Raw genomic sequence first — 17,686 nt, 5'->3', positions numbered from 1 at the left:
GTTCCAAGTTTTTGTGGTGGAAAATGATGAGAAAGATTATGCAGATATCTAGTGGTATGCGTAGGTTTTCTGTACATAGAGATTTTTAGTCTTTCAGAGCACTGTGTAAGCATAACATCCAAGAAAGGTAAGGAGTTATTATTTTCTAAATCAGCAGTAAATTTTATATTAGGATGTTGGATGTTTAGATGACGAAGAAAATCTGTGAGAGATGTGTGCCCGTGATTCCAAATAATGAATATATCATCAACACATCTTTTCCAAACTTTTGGTTTAAGTGAAAAGGAAGATATGGCTTTCTTTTCAAAATCTTCAAGGAAGATGTTAGCTAGCACTGGGGACAAAGGATTGCCCATTGCCAGGCCTTGTTTTTGTTGGTAAATGGAGTCTTGATATCTGAAATAACCAGAATGAATGCAATGCTTTAATAAAGTGAACATTTTTTTGGATAATTTGTCCTTCATATATGCCGTGACGAGGTGGAGTGACACCATAGTCGAGTCTAAGGAAATTGTTATGGACCCTCATCACATAAATAATAACCTTATAATCTACCGAACTCTTTCAGCTCTGCTATCCAAAATTGGCACACACGTGAAATCAGATGCATGCAGCTACTTAACAATAGAACTTCAACACAGACTGTAACTACAGTTCAAAGCTAACTGAATTTTATAATAGTCGTTTGTATAGTGATACAATGTTTCTTGTAGTGTTTACCTGCTTTCTATGTTCCCATGCCTGAAGAAGTCGGACAATCCGATGAAACATGTTGCGTTTTGAATAAATTTGTTATTCTAGTCTCGGTTATAGTCAGTATATATATATATATATATATATATATATATATATATATATATATATATGGATATATATATATATATATATATATATATAGTGACTGAAACAAAAAAGACCAAAACTGGTGAGATCTTTCTGAGCAATAAATACAAAATGTTATATTCAGGCAATGACAATCAAGGAAAAGAAGGAGTAGCCATAGTATTCAACACAAAATACGAGGCTAATCTTCTTGAATGGCAGTCAGTCTCAAGTAGAGTAATGTGGGCAAATATGAGAATGGGGAACTGGACAATGAGACTTATTTGTGCCTATGGTCCCACAGAAGGTTCTACTAAGGTAGAAGTGGAGGAATTTTTTGAGGCTTTAGAAAAAGCAACTGACACAATGAAAAAGGAAAAGTTGGTCCTTGTTGGGATCTAAATAGTAGAGTAGGAAATGATTGTGAGACATACAAAAATATTTTGGGAAAATTTGGAGAAAAGAGCAAAGCTAATAATAATGGCAAATATCTTTGGATTTCTGCTCAGGACATGGACTGGTTATTACTAACACCATGTTCCAACATAAAAATGTGCACAAATTCACATGGAGAGAAGAGGCTAGGAATAAGAAAAGTCTCATTGACTATGTTATTGTTGATAGTGATGTTTTCTCCCTGGTGCAGGACACCAGAGTGTACAGAGGATTTGAAATTGGAAGTGATCACTATTTAGTCTTGAGCAGGATAAAATTGAATTTCATATTGAAAAGAATAACATGTAAGAAAGTTTTAAAGCGAATAAAAGTTGAGCAGCTCTCAGATGTGAATTGTAGACTAAAATACAGAAAGATTATTGAAAAGAAAATGAAAGAGTTTGAGAACAGGAATCAAACCTTGGAGATTCAGTGGCAAACTCTGAAGAAAACATTGATTGATTCCGCCAGAGAGGCATGTGGTGAGGTTGTGTGCAAGGATAAAAAAATCAGAACTCCCTGGTGGACACAGGAAGTTAAAGAGGCAGTGAAGGAAAAGAAGAAAGCATATCAAAAGTTCCTGGCAAATAAGTCAGCTTTTACTCTTACAGAATACAGAGACAAATGTAAGAAAGCTAAACAGTGTTTAAAACTAGCTAAACAAAAGTCATGGGAGGACTTTGGCAAGAATATAGAAAATAAATATCAAGAAGTTGGCAAAATATTCTGGAGGTTGTTGAAAAAGCTTAGGAATGGAGAAAAGAGTGCTGTAAAAGGAGTTAGAGATGATAAAGGTGACATGAAAACAGGAGAAAAAGATATCCTTGAAGTATGGAGTAATTACTTTGAAAAACTGCTAAATGAAACAAGCAGTGATGACAGCACAGTGATAAAAAACACTGACCAGGAATGCAGTCAGGAATACATATCCATACTTGAAGTAGAAAAAGCCATCAAAGGCTTGAAATGTGGAAAGGCAGCAGGAGTAGATGATATTCGACCAGAAATGCTGAAGTATGGTGGTATAAAAGTCTTACAGTGGCTGCACTTGCATAGTTCAGAAAGCCTGGACAGAGGGACGAATTCCCGATGATTGGAGTAGAGCTCTCATAGTATCCATATATAAAAAGGGAAATAAAACTGAATGTGAGAATTACAGAGGTATTTCCCTACTGAGTGTTCCTGGCAAGATCTATGCAAGTATACTTGAGAAACGGTTGAGAAGAATTGTGGAAGAAAAGCTTGGTGAAGAACAAGCTGGATTCAGGCCAAATAGAGGCTGTCAGGATCAGATCTTCACGTTACGACAAATAGTCGAGAAAGCATGGGAATATAACATAGATCTGTATTTAAGTTTTGTCGATTTGGAAAAGGCATATGACAAGGTGCCAAGAGAGAAGCTATTCAATACGCTGCAGTTATATGGTGTCAATGGGGCATTATATCAAGCAATACTTAGTCTTTATTTGAGTTGTAAGTCAACAGTTAGAATTGAAGGAAGTACAGGAAGATAGTTTAATGTTAAATCTGGTGTGAGACAAGGATGTACATTATCCCCTCTGTTATTCATTATCTATATGGATCACATTATGAAGGAATGTTTTATTAAACCTGATATCAAAATTGGAGATGTTAATGTTAGCTCTTTGCTTTATGCAGATGATGTTATACTTCTAAATAAATCCGCTACAAGTCTGCAAGATTCTCTGACTAAATTGAATAGCTGTTGTAATAGATATGGTATGACGGTCAGCATTAAAAAGACAAAGACAATGAAAATAGGCAGAATCATTGAAAATGTCAACTGTGTTGTGAATGGAGAACCTGTGAAACAAGTAAAACATTTCAGCTACTTAGGCACGATTTTTACTGAAGATGGTAAATTAAATATAGAAATAGACAACAGAATCAGCAAAGCTGGTATGGTAGGAAGTCAATTGAATAAATTCATATGGAATAAGAAAGAAAGAAGTCGGAACACTAAATTAGCTGTATACAAGACAGTGTTCAAACCAGTTTTAACTTATGGATCTGAGAGCTGGGTCAGAAGTAAAACACTTGACCAAAGACTAGAGACCACAGATATGAGTGTCCTGAGAAAGATTAGAGGCGTGAACAGATGGCATCAATGGCAATATCATATTAAAAACGAGAATATTAGGAAAGAACTTGACATTGTCAGCATCCAGGAATGCGTTAGCAGAGCTAATCTCAGGTGGTATGGTCACTTAAATAGAATGGGAGAGGAAAGATTAGCAAAACAAGTGTTCTCTGCCAGGTTGGCAGGAAAACGACCCAGAGGAAGACCAAGATATAGGTGGATTGATACGGTACAAAGTGCCTTAGATGATAGAAATATAAGATCTGATAATGTTGGAGTCTTGACAAGTAACCAGCTGATTTGGAGGAAAATTGTAGATAGGAAGTTAGTAATGATGTAATTTTTTCATGTAGTACTGTCATATCCTGTACACCCCTTGAGGGTACATGGCAGGAATTTGATGATGATGATATATAGTGAAGTAAGAATCACCTGAGATAAGACATTCCATGCAAGTGTTAGACTTATTAAACCAAATAGAAATTATGAAGAATCTGTACACTAAAAAATAATAATAATAATAATTATTATTATTATTATTAACCCAAGACCTCATGGAGTCAAAGAATCATCTGAGGTCCTTTTATCACACATACTCAGTTCATCATACCATGTCTTAAACACACTCAAACTTCTTGCAGACACCACACTCTCAGGCAAAGCATTTCAATCATTTACAACTCTGCACGAAAAAAAACTACCTCTCACTCCCCTACACACACCCTCTTTATATAGTTTGCAGGGATGACCTCTGGTTCTCTCCTGATCTCCCACTATTTTCTGTATGACTTCTCCAGCATTGATCCTATAACAATCTGTTACTAACTTGTAAGGGGTTGTTATAGGATTAATGTTATAGGATATCTCTATCATATCTCCCCTCTTCCTCCTATCCACCAAACTCTACAAATTACATCTTCTCAATCTTTCCTCATACTCGAAATTCCAGAGGTTAGAAACTACCTTAGTCAGTCGCCTTTGGACCCTTTCCAACTTCACTTCGTCCTTCTGAAAACCAGGCGACTAAATCTGGGCACACAATAGTACATTTGCAGCCTAATCAAAGCCTTATACAACAGAACAAGAATCTTCCTACTTCTACAAGTCAGTGTCCTCTGCATCATTCCCAGAAGCCTTTTTGTTGTCTTCACAATTTTGGCTATGTGTCCCTTAAATTTCATCCACTATCACCTCCAGATCTCTTATTTCCTCCACCTCCAACAATATATCCTCACCAAGCATAAATTCTGCATCCCATCTTTGTTTTCCAAATTTTAAAACCTTACATTTTGCAACATTGAACTCACATCCCCATTTGCTTGCCCAATCACTCAATTTATTCAAGTCTTCTTGCAAGGCCACAACATCTTCACTACTCTTTATGGTTCATCCCAACTTTGCATCATCTGCAAACAACTGAATATCTCCATCCAAATCTTCGCCAATATCATTAATATACAAGTTAAACAGTAATGGCCCTAAAACAGACCCCCGAGGCACTCCACTAGTGACTTTCCTTTTCATGGAAAAGGAAAGTCACTAGTGGAGTGACTCGCGGGTCTGTTTTAGGGCCATCACACCCCCATACACAACTTGTTGATACTTATCAGATAGCCAGCCTCCAATCCAATGCACTAAACTAATATCCAACTCCATCTGCTCTAGTCTGACTGTCAACTTATCATGAGGTAATCTATCAAAAGCATTTGCAAAATCCAAGTATATTACTGTGTATCCTTCCCCTCTGTCTAAGGAAGCAGTGACTTTATTGTAATAAGCATGGACTTGCTAAAGGGAGGTCATGTTATAGTAGATTACTATAACATGACCTCCCTTTAGCAAGTCCATGCTGTCCATCAAAGATAATCCCATTGTTGTCAACTCATTTCTGGATCCTAGTTCTCACCGGCTTCTCCAACAACGTAATCACAACACCTGACACAAAGATAGGCATATAATTTGATGCTTAAGTTCTATCACCTCCTTTATGAAGAGGCACAATCTTGCCTTCCTTCCACTCCTTAGGAACTTGACCGAGTGCAAGACTCGTATTAAAAAAATATGTCAAGGTAGGTGTCAACTCCCTGGCACATTCCTTCAGAATACGTGGTGGTATATTATCAAGTCCCACAGCCTTATTAACAACTAGTTTGCTCAACTCAACTGCTCTCAATCATTCCATGAAGTTATTACATTCACATGATTGAAAGAGCTTTATGAACTGTTTATTAAGTATCTCCACCAATTACTATATGCAATTTATGAAACATATGAAAAGAACTTAATTATTTCAACATTTCCATATCTTGCTAAAAAAAAGTAACCATTTTACAGAAATCAGATGCCATATTAAATCTAAATATAAATTAAATAATCAAAACAATATTACCATCATGAAGTACTGTTCTTAATTTGAATATCACATCCATATGTTTGTTCATTTCTAAATCTACTGTTAAATCCTGTGGAACAACCTAGAGAATGAGAAATATTTATTAATAATAATGAAGAGCCAAAGGCTTCAATTCAGCAACATGAACTTATTTAAGTTAAGGGATATTATATCCCATATTGTTTCTTAGCCGAATAAGAAACTCAAAGAGTTTCATGCTGAATATAGAAACTATATAAAGTTCGGCGATTCCAAGTGTAAGCAGATACCTGGATAGTGCAGCACCTGACCCTTGAAGGTAGTGCAAGCTGAGGCAACTCATGTAAAAGGTGGAGCAAGCTCCGATCACTATTCTTGATATTTACCCATAATGTGAACTTAACTGCTAGGAGCTGTATTTTGTTCAACATTATGAGAAGGTCACTACCCAGACCGGTTTCAACCTTTTTTGAGGTCTCATCAGTGAGTAGGTAAACCTAGTTAATACCAAGTTTGTAGCGAACAGAATTTACATCCCTTATATGAGAATTGCCAAGAGGTGTCCTATTAAATTATTAATAATAATGAAGAGCCAAAAGCTTCAATTCGGCAACATGAACTTATTTAAGTTAAGGGATATTATATCCCATATTGTTTCTTAGCCGAATAAGAAACTCAAAGAGTTTCATGCCGAATATAGAAACTGTATAAAGTTCGGCGATTCCAAGCATAAGCAAATACCTGGATAGTGCAGCACCTGACCCTTGAAGGTAGTCTCATAATGTTGAACAAAATACAGCTCCTAGGAGTTAAGTTCACATTATGGGTAAATATCAAGAATAGTGTAATAAATTTAGTTTAATCCTTTATCCAAGTGTGAGCAAACAAAGTTTGCACCTGAAAGTATCTTCAGGACTGGGTTAAGGTGGTACACACCAGGGCAACTCGTTGCAAAGGTGGAGCAAGCTACCAACACTCCTATCCTAGTATCTCCTATAATGCAAAACACATCTCCTTGCGGATATGTCTATTGTTATGCATTAAGGGAAGGGCCACTACCCAGACCGGTTTCGACCTTTATTGAGGTCTCTTCAGTGGGAGCCAGGCCCAAGTCGAGATATCAGGCAGAAGCATTAGCAGGTCATCTCCACCTATAGGAATTGCCAATTGGTGTGCCACCCTTTTTTAATAAATTACTCTGGATTTAGAGAAAGATTAAACTAAATTTATTATACTCTAACCAAGTGGAAAATAAACTTTCAACATCTTTCGTGGGAGCCAGGCCCAAGTCGAGATATCAGGCAGAAGCATTAGCAGGTCATCTCCACCTATAGGAATTGCCAATTGGTGTGCCACCCTTTTTTAATAAATTACTCTGGATTTAGAGAAAGATGTTGAAAGTTTATTTTCCACTTGGTTAGAGTATAATAAATTTAGTTTAATCTTTCTCTAAATCCAGAGTAATTTATTAAAAAAGGGTGGCACACCAATTGGCAATTCCTATAGGTGGAGATGACCTGCTAATGCTTCTGCCTGATATCTCGACTTGGGCCTGGCTCCCACTGAAGAGACCTCAATAAAGGTCGAAACCGGTCTGGGTAGTGGCCCTTCCCTTAATGCATAACAATAGACATATCCGCAAGGAGATGTGTTTTGCATTATAGGAGATAGTAGGATAGGAGTGTTGGTAGCTTGCTCCACCTTTGCAACGAGTTGCCCTGGTGTGTACCACCTTAACCCAGTCCTGAAGATACTTTCAGGTGCAAACTTTGTTTGCTCACACTTGGATAAAGGATTAAACTAAATTTATTATACTCTAACCAAGTGGAAAATAAACTTTCAACATCTTTCTCTAAATCCAGAGTAATTTATTAAAAAAGGGTGGCACACCAATTGGCAATTCCTATAGGTGGAGATGACCTGCTAATGCTTCTGCCTGATATCTCGACTTGGGCCTGGCTCCCACTGAAGAGACCTCAATAAAGGTCGAAACCGGTCTGGGTAGTGGCCCTTCCCTTAATGCATAACAATAGACATATCCGCAAGGAGATGTGTTTTGCATTATAGGAGATACTAGGATAGGAGTGTTGGTAGCTTGCTCCACCTTTGCAACGAGTTGCCCTGGTGTGTACCACCTTAACCCAGTCCTGAAGATACTTTCAGGCGCAAACTTTGTTTGCTCACACTTGAATAAAGGATTAAACTAAATTTATTATACTCTAACCAAGTGGAAAATAAACTTTCAACATTTTCATCAAGAATAGTGATTGGAGCTTGCTCCACCTTTTGTATGAGTTGCCTCAGCTTGCACTACCTTCAAGGGTCAGGTGATAGTTTCAAATTCAGAGATTCAGAGTCAGGTTCAGAGTCATGATTGACAGTAGACTGAAGTTTAGAGGTCATTTTGCAAGTGTTGCAAAGACTGCATATCATAGTACAACTGTATAAAGCTCTAGTCAGACTACACTTAGATTATGTGCTCAGATTTGGTCACCTGGTTTCATTTTGATGTGGAAACACTAAAGAGGGTCCAGAGAAGAGTGACTAAGACAATATCAGGGCTCTTGAATGCTGGCTTTGGAGAGAGGCTGAAGATGTGTGGATTGCAGAATTTGGTAGATATGAGGAGAAGAAGTAATATGATAGAGATGTTTAAGTAAGTGAGAGGGATTTTACTGAATTAATCTGAAGAGGATTATAAAAGGAGTAGAACACGGGAAAGGAAGAATCAGAGGCCATCTCTGGAAGCTATGTAAGAGTGGGGTTAAGAGGGATGTGTGGAGTAGACTTTTTAAATGGAAAATTGTCAGTGAATGAAATGCATTACCGAAATATGTTGTAATGCAGGGAGTGTTAAGGATTTTAAGATTCACATGATAAATATGTTGTCATTTGAATGAGCCTTCCATGATGAATCTGCCAACTCCATTCAGGGTGTAATAATAATAATGATGTCTCCACTCATCCACTTAATCCCCACTTCATTTATCCTTCTGACCTTGGATATGCAGTCTGATACTGCTACTTTCAAACAATCTCTGACCACTTCCCATGCACTACTGACATTCTTTCCTTGTAGCTTCTCAAGCCATGGCATTGTTTCAAGATACGGCCTAAGTCCATAACTATCAGCTTTACAGTTCAACATAAAACCTTTCTCAACAGAGAATTCCACATGTTTAGAGACTTCCCAGAACAAGACTGCATGGTCACTCTTCTCGACTGGAGGCAGTGTGTCTATCTTGGTTATGTATATATCTTCTGATGCTATTATCAGATCCAGAACTCTCAAACTCATGATCCTTTCAAAACATGCTGATTCAGTTAATCACCCATTAGTAAACTATATAAATTCCACTTCCATCATTCCATATCCTCTTTTCACTCTCTAATCTATGTCCCCATAGTTCAGCCTGCACTCATTCTGCTAAAATTCCAATATGTGGCATCTAAATCTCCTGTGGATTCCCCCCCCCCCAGTCTACAGCAGCAACCAAAATTATATGTTGTCCAATTGGCCTCTATCTCACACCAAACAGCTTCAAATGAGCCATCTCCCCTAGACCTAAAATCTCCTTTAATTTCTAATATTGTTGGTTGTAGTTTTGTTATCATCAGCAATACCATACCTCCTGTCCAATTCCCTCTTATCTTTCCTAAAAACAATACTCTTTGTTGAATATATAGATTTTCAACCAGTAAAATCAAATTATAAGAAGGAATACACTGGATTTATTTGGCTGTGTTAATACAAATTGACTAGTTTTGCCATCAAAATAATTCTACCTAACTTTCCATCATTAGCAACATTTGAAGATTCCCAATCAATCCACATGAAATATCATTACTAAATAAGTTAAACAGTAGGGACCCAAGAATAGACCCTGAGGCATGCCACTGGCCACCTTCCTTTTTTGAGACACTGCTCCATCATACATAACTTGCTGGTATTCTTTCAGAAAGCCAGTCTTTAATCCATCTAACCAATCTGTTATCTAATCAGTATATACTTCATCTTCTGCAGTTTATACACCAATCTGTCATGTGGTAATCTATTAAATGCCTTTACAAAGTCCAAGAAAATCGCTGTATATGAATCGTCGCCCTTATCAAACACATTTGTCACTTTATTGTAAAATGTATGCAGATTGCTGAAGCAAGACCTGCCCTTCACAAACCCATGTTAATCATCATAGAGAATCTTATGTCCATCGACCCAATCCTGTATTCTACTAACCAATTTTTCCAACACTGTGACCACAACTGCAGATATACAGAATGGTCTATAATGGTCTGTGTGGAACGCATGGAAAGGCTTATGTGTTGGAAGTACATGTTACTTTATTTTCATGGGTATTGATTATAACACAGAATGATAAGAAAATAATTAATATTTATTAACTTATTAGTTGATATTTTGCTGGTATTATATCCATCATCTTCAGAGCACAAGGACAGTTTGTCATAGACACAGAACAACAACAATTGGTGTAACGGTGGAACTAATATAAAAAATTGTAACAAATAACACAAGGAACTAAAGTCTTAATTAGGTGCCATCTATGTTGTAAAAAAGAGAGAAATCAAGTATTAATTAGATCTTAAAATGACTGTCTCCCAAATTTTCTGTAAATTTATATAGTCATATTTGTTGAGGTTTCGAGTATGTTTTAAAGCTGCTGTTGATTCCAAAACAATCTTTCTGACTTATAATGACTTCTGTGTAGCACTTCTGTTTTCTTCCATTTGATCCTGTGTGAAAGGGTATCAAAGGCATGGTCTGCTAGACCCAACTTTCCATAATGATAGTGCCAGATATAATTTTTATGTTGACCAAAGTGGATGTCAACAGTTCTTCCTGTCTGTCCATAGTAGTGATAGTGATGAGAAAATAAATTAACATGGTCTATAACTGGAAATGTCTGTTCTCAAACCATGCATGTGGAGAGGTATTATTTTTTCTTTTTTTCTGCTCCTTAGAAACCTTCCCCACTGCAAGACTTTCATTAAATAACCATGTCAAGGGTATGGCTAACTCTTTTGCACATTCTTTAAAAATATGTGGCGATATGTCATACATTCCCACAGCATCATTAATATATACCCAAGCAACACTTAATACACCTCTGATTCTTTTATCTTTAATTCTCCTCATCCTTGCCTCCCTTTTACATGTTGCACAGCATCATTCACACCACTATGATATACACTGATCAGTGGCACACCCAGGGGGGGGGGGCAGGGTACCCCTGGCTCCCCCCAAAGAAAAAGGAAAAACCTAGAAAATTTTCCAAAAATTTTCTAATTAAAATTCATTTTTTTTTATTTATGTTGTGTCGTGTCTTCTATTTCTATACTACTTATGAATTATGAATCATTGCAGATACTCAGTCATAGGTCGTATGTGATGCGTAGCGTGTATTCTCAAATAGTCTACTCAACTCGTCCCCCCTCTCCCCAAGAATAAATCCTGAGTGCGCTACTGACTGATTAAGTATCTATAAGAATCCATTACATTTTTACACTGCTTTGCTATGGATACTATGCAATCATAGACTATCCACCAGTATAAACCTGCCATAATTATTTTTCCTCTTGCTTGCTACATAACAGAAAACAAGTCAGTAAAACAAGGTGTTATGATAGCTTTAGAAGACAAATATAAGACATGGAGATTGGAGTCTTGACAGATAACAGATTAATTTGGAGGAAAATTGTTGATATGAAGTTAATAATGTCATAACTTTTTCATGTAGCACAATTATAATATTCTGTACACCCCATTCATGAGGTATGTATCAGAAATTTTATAATGATGATAAATCTATAGCTGCTGATCTGCACCAAAGATTCGATAATTTACAAGCCTTTCTCTAGAGATTAAACTTAATACTATTTCAAGTTAGGCTTTCAATAAGCTGAGTGGTAGTCAGAATACCACCACTAAGTAAATGGACTTGAACACCACTCTTAAATAATAAATTATACGATAACCACAGTAATTAACTTTAATAAAGGTACAAATATCATACTGAAATTAACAGTATATCATCAGTGTATACAATAAGCAGTTCAAAGGAATGGAATACGAAGTACATAAACAGTCTGTGGATTACCAATTAAAAACTGTTGTCGCATGCTAGAAATTAAAACTCTTAAAAACTATTTCTTTGATGGTCACATAAGATAAGAATCTCCAAAACTTTTGGGACATGTGTCAATACTATGTTGTGCATAGTATTGACGCTAAACACAATATCCAGTGGATAAAGCTTGTCTTCTCCATAGATGCAAGTTTAAATACGAACACCTTTTCAAAGAAAGTTGCGAAGCCCTTTTACATTGGCCAAATCTGAATTGAAATGATTGTCTCTCTCTCCCAAAAGTTTTGGAGATTCTTATCTTATGTAACCATCAAAGAAATAGTTTTTAAGAACTATTTAATAATATTTTATTAATATTAATTTCTAGCACTCAGCAACAGTTTATAATTGGTAATCTACCGACTGTTATGTACTTTGTATTCCATTACTTTGAACTGCTTGTTATCTACACTGATGATGTACTGTTAATTTCAGTACAAAATATTTGTACCTTCACAGTAATTAACTTTCATTTCATTAAAGATAATTACTGTGGTTATCATGTAATTTATTATTTATAGTTATGCCACAGGTACCTTTCAAGATTAAGCCACTCTTATGTCATGAGATCTTAGGAGGCTGGCAATCTTGACAGAAAATCTACCAATATAAGGGAGTTGTGTAGAGAATGTCATAACTTGCTCACATTGTATAATATCCCTTTATTCAACTCAGTTGTCACTGAGTTGGATAAAGGGACTTTGTATAGTCCAATGTCTGCAAGATGCACACATTACCAAATGCAAATGGAATTTGGTTTGAAAGTAATAGAAGTGGGAAAGTGTGTCAAAAATGCAATGAAAGTGAGGATTAAAAGTGTGAGTCAGGTCATGAGGTTGAAACAGTGGGCAGAACAAAAGAATATGCATGAAAATGTGTGTGATGTTGTAATGGCAGATAGGATTGAAAGAGAGGTAAAAGTGACACGATTGAAAGAGAGAGAGAGAGTAAAGGTGTTGATTGAAAGAATAGCAGTATGAGGGATGTAAAGAATGAAGAATTAGCTGTAATGAGGGAGATAGCTTGGTTGAGCAGAGCGATACTAGAAACATATGATGAATGGATCAGTTGATACCAGATAAAAAGAAAGAAGTGTGAGTAAAGAGAACTGAATATATGACTGAAAAAAGGAAAAATCATGGAACAAGTCTTGTACAGTGATTCTATCATAAGCGAGAGACAGACAAAATCATGCTTCCTGAGTGGAAAAATTAATGATGTTAGTGAGGATATTAGAGTGCAAAAGGGTAAAGTGAAAGAGTTAATTGTTTTGGCCGAAATGAATGATTTGAAAGCAGAAAAGTATGGCATGAAGGTGGACACGAAAGAATTACTGGAAGTGGCAAAAGAAAAAGGAGAGAGTTAAGATAGTGACTTTGTTGCCCCAGTATGACAGAGTAAAGCTGAGAAGAAGGTCCATAATAGTGAATGACTCAATGTGTAGGTTATGTAGAAGGAATAATGTGTACTTTGTGGATGTGTGGAGTGAGTTTGATCGGCGAAAGGACTTATACAAGAAGAATGGTTTGCATCTGAATGGATTTGGTGTAAAGAATCTGGAAAAATTGTTGTTGAATGAAGTGAAAGTGGATGTGCAAAATCAAGGAAACTAGAGTTTTTTTTTTTTGGGGGGGGGGGGATTGTTGAGTGGATATGCAGATATCAGTGAGGCAGCTGAGTATAAGAATGTGCAAAAAATTCATAAGTTAGTACCACTGGCAACAAACCAGAATGGGATAGTTAGTATAAAGCATCAAGATAGTGGTGGACCTAAGGGGTTTTTGCACTTCACATACACTAAAGCCAGGAGCATTCAGAACAAGGGGGAGAATTTTTGGCATTATAGTTAGTAGGATAGAATGTGAAGGGTATAGTGTGTTCAGGCAGGAAAGAGAAAAGAATTGGGGAGGATAGACTGTTATTGATGATAGCTGATAAACTGCAACCAAAGAGAGTAGAAGGTCAACTGCAGGCCAGTGAAAATAGCACATTCGAGGCTATCTGGTGTGAGACAGAGGCCAACAAAACAAAATATACAGTTCGATGCTTTTATAGACTGAGGGATGGAAAAGATAATGAGGATAGTATGCATTGGCATATAAACTCAATGAGTGGAGGGTGAGTAAGTAATTATTATGGGGGAATTTCAATTATGGGAACATAGATCGGAATTAGGAAAGGACACATAGGAGGAAAGAAATGAAATTTATGATGTTACTAAGGAATAATTACCTGAGAACAGCATGTGATGGAATATACTAAAATTTTAAGAGCACTCGATCTAGTAAATTATTATTATTATTATTATTATTATTACCCAAGACCCCATTGAGTCAAAGACTCATTTAGGAGGTCCCTTTTTCAAACACACAGCTCATCATACCATGCTTTAAACACATTCAAACACTTTGCAGACACCACATTCTCAAGCAAGGCATCATTCACAACTCAGCATGAAAAAAAGCTTCTTCTCACTCCCCTACTCACACCCTCTTTATGCGGTTTCCAGGGATGACCTCTGGTTGTCCACTGATCTCCCACTATTTTCTGTAGAACCTCTCCTGCATTGTTCCTATAACAACACCTTACTAACTTATAGGTCTCTATCATATCTCCATCTTCCTCCTATCCAGCAGACTCTGCAAATTGCATCTTCTCAATCTTTCCTCATACCCAACATTCCAGAGGTTAGAAACTAAGAAATTCCCTTAGTCAGTCAGTCACCTCTGGACCCTTTCCAACATCGTTTCATCTTCTGAAAACCAGAAGATGAAACGATGTTTCATCTTCTGGTTTATTAATAAATTTCAGATCCTTATCCACTATCACCCCCAGATCTCTTATTTCCTCCACCTCTGACAAAATATCCTCAACAAGCATAAATTCTGTATCCCATTTTTGTTTTCCAAATTTTAAAACCTTATATTTTGCAACAATGAACTCACATCCCCTTCCCTGTGCCCAATCACTAAATTTATTCAAGTCTTCTTATAAGGCCACAACATATTCTCTGCTCTTCATGGTTTGTCCCAACTTTGCATAATCTGCAAACAACTGAATATCTCCATCCAAATCTTAACCAATATCATTAATATACAAGTTAAACAGCAATGATCCTTAAACAGACCCCTGAGGCACACCCCTAGTAACTTTCCTTTTCCTGGATATCCATCCCCCATTCACAACTTGTTGATACCTATCAGATAGCCAGTCTTCAATCCAATGCACCAATCTAATATCAAACCCCGTCTACTCCAGTTTGACTATCAACTCTTTCCTCATACTCGACATTCCAGAGATTAGAAATTATTTTAGTCAGTCACCTCTGGATCCTCTCCAACATCTCTTTATCCTTCTGAAAACCAGATGACCAAATCTGGGCACAATAGTTCATGTGCAGCCTAATCAAAGTCTTATACAATGGAACAAGAAACTCCCTAATTATCATGTGGTAATCTATCAAAATCCATTACAAAATCTAAGTATATTACTGTGTATCCATATCCTCTGTCCAAGGAAGCAGTGACTTTATTGTAATAATCTACTTACTTATTACATGACTTCTCTTTAGCAAATCCATGCTGTCCATCAAAGATAATACCATTGTTATCAACCCAATTCTGGATCATAGTTCTCACAAGCTTCTCCAACAACTTGACTACAACATCCGATACACAGATTATGCCTGTAGTTTGATGCTCGAGTTCTATCACCTCCTATATGAAGTGGCACAATCTTGCCCTCCTTCCACTCCTTAGGAACTTGACTGAGCCTTATTTACATCTAGTTTGCTCAACTCCCTATACACCTCTTGCTCACTCACAGTCAGTCTCTCTTCCCCATCATCAACTGCTCTCAATCTCTCCATGAAGTCACATTCACAAGATTCAAAGACCTTTATGAACTGCTCATTAACCACACCTTCTGCAATAGCTGTCTTTATACTGTTTTCTCCAATCAGTGTCATCCTGCCATAATCATTCTTTCTTTTGCTGGCTACATATCGAAAGAACTCCTTAGGATTCTTTTAGCCTTCATTAGCTAAGTGCTGTTCATATCTCTCTTTAGTTACCCTCACCAACCAAGTCACCCTCCTTGCCTGGTATTTGTAGATCTCATGGAATTGGTTATTTCCACTTATCTTATGCTGCCTCCATAATGCCCTTTTTCTCTGTTTCGCATGCTTAATCTCTTTATTCATCCACTTCACACCTACCTTATTTAACCTTCTCACCCTTTGAATACATTTAGACATTGCATACACTAGACAGTTTTGAAAATCCCTCAAGCTGCACTGATCTCTTTTCCAGCTAACTCCTCATTCCATGCTACACCTGCAATATCCTTTTCTTACAGAGGTTCTCACACTGCTGGAAACCACCAAGGTGGTTTCCAGCAGTGTGAGAACCTCATGATCACTCATGATCACTCTCACCAATTGGTGGATGATTTGACACCTCATTTATAATTACATTCTCTGATGAGATTACCAAATCCAAGACTCAATCCTCGTGAACCCTCTGTTGCATACTGTCTGGTAGTTATCTCTCAAAAACTGAAGAAGCTCATTTTCTTTACTTCCAATTGCTATCTCATCATTCCAGTCTATATTGCCATAATTAAAATCGCCCATAATGATCATTCTTTTCTTATTTGCTTGGCTAATTTGATTATACATTTCATATTCACTACCATCCACATTTCCTGGTCTATAACAACATTCAGCAAAGTATTTCATTCCATTCACCTCTATCTCATACCATATTGCCTCAAAACTCCTGGCACTATTTCCCTCTTGCATCTCTACTTTGTATGGACATAACTCTTTCTCTATTATCAATAGCATGTATTGATGATAGAGAAATCCTCTCTCTATACCCATTCTATTCTCATGAAACACCATATCTTTCCATCTCTATTCCTGTCAGGATGTCGTCCTCATCTAACCATGTCTCACTTATTCCAACAATTTTTGGGTGAACAGACTCAATTAGTGCAACCATTTCATCTGCCTTGTTTCTTACACTTCTAGCATTTGTATATAAGCACAACAGTTCATTCCTGGATTTGCAGCTAGTTCCACTGATAACACTCATTCGATGTGATCTCTCCATGCTCAACTGGAGCCATTTTCCTTTTTTGCTTATTCATTTTAGAACCCTCTTCAATTCCAACTGTTTCCTCTTGATCCCAGGTCATCCCATCCTTTACTTTCTACACATGCTCTCACATCCTCTTGGAGCATCCACTTTTCTCACGCTGTATACCCCTGACAAACCTGAGCCTCCCCATTTCCCTGTTCATCTTGCACACTCATTCTCCATACTCATGCCACTTACTTCCTCATTCATAACCACCTCTTCAATCTCTCCTGTCGTACTCTCGCTCTTCCACATCACTTCCCACTTGATCTGATTCATTCTCTGTACTCACTTCTCTACCTTTCAGAAACAGTCTCTCCAAAAGACTCACACCATAACCACTCAAATGCAGTCCATCGCTCCAATACAGTTCACTTCGTGCTTCAAACTCATTCCACACATTAACAAATTGTACTCTCCTCTCCTCACAAATTTCAGCCAAAATACCATTCATAATCCTTGCTCTCCACCTCATCTCACCACAGTCATACCCAGGCAACACGCTTACCACCCTTCCCGTCACACTGTTCTCTTTTATTCGTCTAAGCAGCCTCCTGATATCCATTGTGACATGTATTTTGTCCTCTGTCAAGTCATTCGTACCTATTAAAACCATCAACTCCTTCACTCGCTCCCTCCTCATAACCAATGCGTCAATCACTCTACTCATTTT

General features: G+C 37.2%; 1 protein-coding gene across 1 annotated transcript in view; it reads right to left on the bottom strand.

The window, feature by feature from the left end:
- The window catches only part of LOC150098392 (cAMP and cAMP-inhibited cGMP 3',5'-cyclic phosphodiesterase 10A-like), a 534,534-nt gene that overhangs the window by 446,912 nt on the left and 69,936 nt on the right, over positions 1–17,686 (bottom strand). The window contains exon 4 of the mRNA XM_090405194.1: positions 5,748–5,832. Within this exon, the coding sequence (XP_090261320.1) occupies positions 5,748–5,832 (85 nt within the window). The remainder of the gene's footprint in view (positions 1–5,747; positions 5,833–17,686) is intronic.

This window comes from Typopeltis vanoorti, chromosome 15 (assembly GCF_054136105.1).
Source record: "Typopeltis vanoorti isolate ZY-2024b chromosome 15, IOZ_Tvanoo_1.0, whole genome shotgun sequence".
NCBI classification, from domain to species: domain Eukaryota; kingdom Metazoa; phylum Arthropoda; class Arachnida; order Uropygi; family Thelyphonidae; genus Typopeltis; species Typopeltis vanoorti.
Note: the sequence above shows the minus strand (reverse complement) of the source record. Positions and strands in the feature narration are given on the sequence as shown.